At 37.2% G+C, this 7562-nt stretch overlaps 1 protein-coding gene across 1 annotated transcript; it reads right to left on the reverse strand.

The window, feature by feature from the left end:
- Window positions 1–571: 571 nt before the first annotated feature.
- LOC138892563 (uncharacterized) lies at window positions 572–3367 on the reverse strand. Its single transcript, XM_070176299.1, has 3 exons — window positions 2840–3367; window positions 2585–2740; window positions 572–1267 (listed from the first exon to the last, which is right to left on the reverse strand). Exons 1-3 carry the CDS (start codon window positions 3365–3367, stop codon window positions 572–574), a joined length of 1380 nt encoding a protein of 459 aa, XP_070032400.1.
- Between the last annotated feature and the right edge of the window lie 4195 nt (window positions 3368–7562).

The following is a 7562-nucleotide window of genomic DNA, read 5'->3' on the forward strand; positions in this document are numbered from 1 at the left end:
TAGACAGATCATGAAGTGATCTGAATCTAGCACCACCCTCATCTTTAGGGAGACACAAAGAATCCCAAGAAGCCCAATGTCTTGCACTACCATTTCCTGAATTGCTCCAGTAAAACCTAGCAAACATCTTATGTAATTGAGTAATTGCATATGCAGGTGGATTCACAGCTGACAGGAGGTGAATTGGCATGCTTTCAAGCACATGTGAGATTAAAATTGCCCTACCACCTATAGATAAAAGGTTGCCCTTCCATGATTGTAACCTGCCCTGCACTTTGAATATGATGGCCTTGTAAAAATCCTTTTTATTTCTACTATAAAAGATTTGACAACCCAAATATGTGAAGGGGAATTGATGTCTTTGAAATTCAGTTATAAGGTGTACTGTATTAGCTTCATCTTCTGGAGCACTTTCATACATATAAAAGGCTGACTTCTTCTTGTTAACTTTCTGACCGGATGCTGCTTCATACTCCTCCAATACATTCATGATCAACTAGATTTCCCCATAATGTGAAGAACCGAAGATGATAGTGTCATCAGCATATGAGAGATAATTAATATTTTGACTCTATTTTGGCATCCCAAACCCTATGAAATTAGGGTTGTCAAACAAAGCATCCAAAGCCCTGCCTAGCACTTCAACAACCAATATAAACAATGTAGGAGATACTGAATCTCCTTGTTTTATACCTCTTGATGATTTAAAGAAACCATTTGGTTGTCCATTCAACAACACTAAATACCAATTGCTTGAAACTAGCCTGAATACCATGTCAATAAATATCTCACCAAATCCCATCTTCCTCAGTACTTTGGTCAGAAACAACCATGAAACTCTATCATATGCCTTTGCCATTTCCAACTTGATCACAACATTGGATGGTTTGCCTCTCTTCCTTATATCAGTGATAATCTCTTGTGTTAATAAGATGTTCTCCACTATGCTCCTTCTCTTAAAAAAGCCTGCTTGGATTGGAGAAATAAGAGTAGGTAATAAGAACATCAACCTCTCATGAATCACCCTGTAGATGATCTTGTTTGAGAAATTGCTCAAAGTAATTGGCCTCATATCAGAGAAGGTTGCAACATTTTTTTTCTTAGGTAACAACACAAGATTTGTGTGTGTAATGTACTTAGGAAGCTCTGCACCACAGAAGAATGCCCTAACCATGTTCAGCACATCATCTCCAATAATATCCCAGCTAGTTTGATAAAATTTGCTAGTGAATCCATCTCCATTTAAGCCAAAAACTACATGCTTGACCTACTCCAATGTTGGTTCAGCCCACAATCTATTATTTTGTTCATCAATGATCATTTTAGGGACATGATTCACTATGTCAATAAGGCGGTCTGAAACTCACCCCAGCCACTCGAGACCCCGTCCTAACATACCAACAAGTCCATAACATAATTCAAACCTACACGAGGCCTCAAAATACCTAAAATAACATCACAACCAAGAATCACACCCCAAACCAAACCAAGAATCACACCCCAAACCAAACTAATCAACCTTCCAAACTCCAACTTCTCTTAACTAACTCCGAACGCGAAGAATCATACTTAGATAACTCGAATGGAACAAAATTTCACACATAAGTCCAATATGATAATACGAACCTATATCTAGGCTCTGAATATCAAACACGATCCGACATCACCAAAGTCCACTCCAAGTCAAAATTAACAAGCTCTAAAACCTTCAAAATGCCAAATTCCAATAATAAGCGTTGAATCACTCTCGGACCATCCGAAACTCGACCCGAACATACGCCCATGTCCCAAATCACCATATGAACATATTTAAATCTTCAAATTCCGATTTCGAGGTTGTTTACTCAAAGTATTGACCTAAATCAAACATGGCCACCTTAGGCCACTACTATAGAACTAAGTTCTCTGAATTCAACCGAACCCTTTCAAAACCAAACCAATCGTCCTCATAAGTCATAAAATAGGAAAAGCATATTTTAAAAGTATTAATAGGGGAACGAAATTCTAGAAAATAAAACAAGCGGTCTGATCGTTACAATTATATAGGGGTATAATTGAATCTTTGTTATATCTAACTGTATGTAGACCAGATATTGTATTTAGTGTTGGACTTTGTGTTAGGATATGGTCAAATACCAAAGAGTTGCATTTGAAGGCTATGAAGAGGATCTTGAGGTATCTGATAGTACTCAAGACCTGGTTCTTTGTAATTTGACTATTAGTACTTTTGACTTAGTAGGATATATGGACACTAATTATTCTAGATACCTATTAGATAGAAAAAGTCCTCAGGGAATTGAGACTAAAAGAAATCCACTGCCTCTTTAGATATCTCTTCCTGTGAATCAATCCAATTACCATTGTTGTCAAGTATCCTAGACACCTGCAGCCTCTTCCTCTTTCCTTTGACATGTGTATGAAAGAACTTTGTATTTCTATCACCATCTTTGAACCATTGCAAACCTGCTTTTTGTCTCCAGAATTCTTCTTCTAGATGATAATACTTAGTAAGGTCAGCCTCTACTTTGTGTAACTTTGCTCTATTTTGAGTTGTTGAATGAAGCTCAAACTCAATCTAATGAACCTTAATCACATCTTCCAAGGCTGCTATTTGTTTGAATATATCCTCAAATATTTCTCTACTCCAAGCTGCCAGTGCTATCTTTATCTTCTTCATCTTGCTTTGAAAAACTATGAATGGGTTGCCCATACAATCAGTGTGCCAATTCTCTTTTACCACCTTCAAGAAAGTTCATGCTATGTCTAGAAGTTGAGAAACTTGAAAGATTTCTTAACTTGGACATTGTTAACATTGCAGGATAATAATCAAGTGCTCAACCTCCAATGCTGGGAATAAATCTTGAAATTGTTGATTTGTCAAGAACCTGTCAAGCTTTTTGAATATACAGTCATCATCCGACCTCCCATCCCACCATGTGTAAAGACTTCCTTTAAAGCCTCGATCGTATAAAGCACAAGTGTCCACACAATGACCAAAGTCTTGAACTTCACTCAAGTAAACTGGAAGACCACCATACTTCTCTTCTTCATATAGAATGACGTTGAAATCTCCTCCAACAAGACAAGGAGATTCCATGTCAGAAGCTAGATGATACATGTAATCCCACAATTCAATTCTCTCTACTGCATTACATTTAACATATACAAGTGTAACAACTAGTTCCTTGCCCAAACTTCTAAGTAGCAACTTCAGAGTCAATTGTTGTTCCATATCCATAAGAATGTCTACATCAATATCCTCATCAACAAAAGCCCAAATCTTTCCATTCAAGTTTGCATAGGCAGAGTGGATCCCTAACTTTCTTCTATACTCTTCTAGCTTGTTAATATCTTGCCAAGGCTCCATCAATCCAATCAAATAAAAATTGTACTTTCTATGAAGGTTAAGCAACCTTTGGAAAGCTTTTTGTGTGCTTATAGACCTCACATTCCAAACTAAAGCAATTATCCATAAGGTTACTTGGTAATAGAGAGCCCATTTCTCTTTGGTTGCACCCTTACAGGCACAGTCTTCTCCTTTTGCTTTCTATGTTTTCCTGCTGATTTCTTCTTGTCAACACTCGTAGGTGAAATGCCTCCGTATCTAGGAACTTGTTGAAAGTTAGCTGCTATTGATTCTTCCTCAATATCTTCACCTAGATCCTCCTGTTCTTCTTTGTCATCATCTATCTCATAGAGAGCCAAAAGATTTGGTTCATGGTTCTTAGCTACCATTCCCAACTCCTTCTGACCCCTATTATTAATAAGAATACCCTTTGCCAAAATACCACTTGTAACACTAAAAGTCTTCCCAGCTAGGATTCCAGGATAATCAACTGCAGGAGTAACAATTTGAATTGCATTGATACTTTGCCAGTTTCAAACTTACCAGCCTTGGTAGCAAGTTCAATTTGATCATATGTCTGCCTTGTAGCCTCCTTTAACACCATATCTTTCTGTTCCCTATCACTCTTTGCCTCTTGTGCCAACTTGAACTGAAGATTATAGACATTACCCAAACTAGGGTTCACTGTAGCAAGAACCGTAAGAGTTACTGTTCCATTGCCTTTTGATGCCTTGCCTGTAGCTGTTTGGTGAGGTGACCTCACTGTATTATCTAGAAACCCAACCTGAACATACCCTGCTTGATCTCCACTTGAAAACTTCACCAGATCACCTCCAACCTTAGCCAACAACTAGACAGTACCACTAGGGTTTATTGTTCCATTGGCTTTCTTCTTAGCTAAAGCCTCAATTGCTGATCAACCAATGATATTAGCCTCATTATGTGATCCTTTATCAGTTCCAAGCGATGTATTAGCTTGAAGTTTGCTAGCCCCTTCATAAACTTCAACCCTAGTCTGTGGAGCCTTAGGGTTTTACTGTAGCATTAGGGCTCAAAGTAGCTGCCAATTACTCCTGTGTGGTATCTCTTTCCTCCTTACTCCTGGGACTAAATTTTGTAGCTATATTACCCTCAATCTTCTCTACTTCATCACTCTATAAGGCTCTACCAGACATTATTTCATTATTTTCACCCTTTTCTTCTGAATCATCAAATGTTTGCGATGAAATTTCATGGCATGAGTGATCAACAGTGACATTGAGTTCCCTCAACTCTTCTTTGTTTGTACCAAATCTCCTATGAACCCATTCAATTGTGGACTCCTTTTTATTTGCCTCATTGATGGTAGGCTAGGAATTCGTGTTTTAGCCGCATTCTACACTCTAATTACTGCACTTTGAGCGTGTTTGAGCTTAAATGATAGTGATTTGCACTATTATATGTTTTATACTTTGTAGGAGATGATTCCAAGTTAAAAAGATAAACGGAGCTAAATAGAATAATCTAGAGCTTTGAAGTCAGGGTAAAAGCCAAGGAATTAAATCGGGATCGCGTTCGGGGCTCGTGGACCGGCGTTGCATATGAAAGTTGGAATAAAGCACAAGGGTTGTAACATTTGAACTAATGCTTCGCACCATGCGACGCATCAGTACAAATGTACGTCAAAAATTTGAGAAGTTCAGAGGGTTGTAGTTTTTGGGTCTGACTGAAAAATACACATTAGCTAGGCATAATGCGTGGCATCAGAATAAAATTTTGTCAGACAAGCTAAGTTCAGAGAGTTTACAACCGATCAAATTGCACTAATGCTACGCACCCTGTGTGGCATAGTGCAACGTAGGAAGTGTAAAAAGTTTGTAGGTTTTCCCACTTCGGCTCAAAGAGGGTAGTTTCGTCCGGGTTCGTTCCTACTTGGTATAAGTACACTAAAAACATATTTTTGAGGGGACTTTTGATCTTGGAAGCTTTGGGAGAGCATTGGAGGCTACAAGACTCAGGATTTCATCATCTTCCCATCAATTCCATACGGAAGTTTGGATTGTAATGTTAGATTGATGCTTTCTTATTCTTTAACTCTTTTTGTGATGACTTCCTCCATAATTATGGAGTAGTTTACCTTAGGGTTTGACGTGATTTGGTGACCTGGTTATTGTTTATGGATTTGATTACTTTTAATTGCTTGAATTTATTGGAAGAGCTTTAACTCTAGTTGTGATTTTATTCATTATCTTGTTTAATCGGAAAAGGAGCATAATATTAAATATTGTTGCAACGCATGCCTTAATTTATTTTTGTACTTCTTTAAAGTAATCGAAAGAGCTTTGTGATCTACCTTTTAAATTAAGATTGAGAAATATTCGAGAGAAGTTTCTCTTAGACTATTCTCACCAATATATTCTTGCAAGTTTCACCGCACTTCACATTAGTATTTTTGAAAGATTTAGATTTAATCGAGAGAGGAGTCTGAATTGGAAGCATAAGCTAATCATCTATTGAATTCATGAGAATCGATAGAACCCCAAGAGTGAAATATAACAGTATCATATCCAAAATCAAAACCTTACATCTATCACGTCAAAACCCTTGTTCCTCAAATTGATAAGATATCAACCTTGCTAATCTCTAATTTGTTGAAGTCAATCATCAATTGCTTTACTTTATAGTTAATCCTAGTATATAACTAGTACAAATCAAGTTTTGATCATCCTGAATAGCGTTAAGTTAGAAATTACTTGAGCATTGTTTAAATTCAATCCTCGTGGAGACGATAATTAAACTATACTATCTTTGGCTAGCGAGCATAAATTTCGTGATGTGTTTTACGCTCGTCAAATTTTGGCGCCGTTGCCGGGGATTGGTAATCAATAGTGTTCAAAATAGTTTTTGGTACTAATTTAGGAATTTTTTATTTTATTTTTTTTATTTTTTTATATTCTTCACGGGTTTCCTCTTCCGTGTGTAGGCAACAAATTGACGTCTTTGGTGTATGACTCAATCTTCTTCAAAGGAATTGATTCCATATAGTCTAGTGGTAGAAAAGAGTCTGCGACAACTAAGGAAAGAGAAAGAGTTCACCGGAAAGTTCTTGGGACAACCTTCAACCCAAGAACACACATGTCTAATAATAATTCGGGATCGCGTCCGGGGCTCGTGGACTGGCGTTGCATACGAAAGTTGGAAGAAAGCACAAGGCTTATGACATTTGAACTAATGTTTCGCACCATGCATAGCACATTGCGATGCATCAGTGCAAATGTGCGTCAGAAATTTGAGAAGTTTAGAGACTTGTAGTTTTTGGGTCTGATAGAAAAATACACTAATGCTAGGCATAATGCGTGACATCAGTACAAAATTTTGTCAGACAAGCTAAGTTCAGAGAGTTTACAACCGAGCAAATTGCACTAATGCTATGCACCCTGTGTGGCATAGTGCGACGTATGAAGTGTAAAATATTTGTAAGTTTTCCCACTTCAGCTCAAAGAGGGTAGTTTCGTCCGGGTTAGTTCCTACTTGGTATAAATACACTAGAAATATATTTTTGAGGGGACTTTTGACCTTGGAAGCTTTGGGAGAGCATTGGAGGCTACAAGACTCAGGATTTCATCATCTTCCCATCAATTCAATAAGGAAGTTTGGATTGTAACTTAGATTGATGCTTTCTTATTCTTTAACTCTTTTTGTGAAGACTTCCTCCATAATTATGGAGTAGTTTGCCTTAGGGTTTGACTTGATTTGGTGACTTGGTTATTGTTTATGGATTTGATTACTTTTAATTGCTTGAAATTATTGGAAGAGCTTTAACTCTAGTTGTGATTTTATTCATTATCTTGTTTAATCGGAAGAGGAGCATAATATTGAATATTGTTGCAACACATGCTTTAAAGTAATCGAAAGAGCTTTGTGATCTACCTCTTAAATTAAGATTGAGAAATATTCGAGAGAAGTTTCTCTTAGACCATTCACACCAATATATTCTTGCAAGTTTCACTGCACTTCACATTAGTTTATTTGAAAGATTTAGATTTAATCGAGAGAGGAGTCGGAATCGGAAGCATAAGCTAATCACCTATTGAATTCGTGAGAATTGATAGAACCCCAAGAGTGAAATATAACAGTATCATATCTAAAATCAAAACCTTACATCTATCACGTCAAAACCCTTGTTCCTCACATTGATAAGAAATCGACCTTGCTAATCTCTGGTTTGTTGAAGTTA

This window comes from Nicotiana tomentosiformis, chromosome 5 (genome assembly GCF_000390325.3).
Source record: "Nicotiana tomentosiformis chromosome 5, ASM39032v3, whole genome shotgun sequence".
In the NCBI taxonomy this organism is placed as follows: Eukaryota; Viridiplantae; Streptophyta; class Magnoliopsida; order Solanales; family Solanaceae; genus Nicotiana; species Nicotiana tomentosiformis.

Coding starts and splice junctions, on each gene's coding strand:
- LOC138892563 (XM_070176299.1), bottom strand. CDS start 3,367: ATGGAGCCTTGGCAAGATATTAACAAGCTAGAAGAGTATAGAAGAAAG. Junction 2,741..2,839: donor ATTTATTCCCAGCATTGGAG/GTTGAGCACTTG, acceptor ACTTTCTTGAAG/GTGGTAAAAGAGAATTGGCA. Junction 1,268..2,584: donor CCTTGGAAGATGTGATTAAG/GTTCATTAGATT, acceptor ACATTGGAGTAG/GTCAAGCATGTAGTTTTTGG.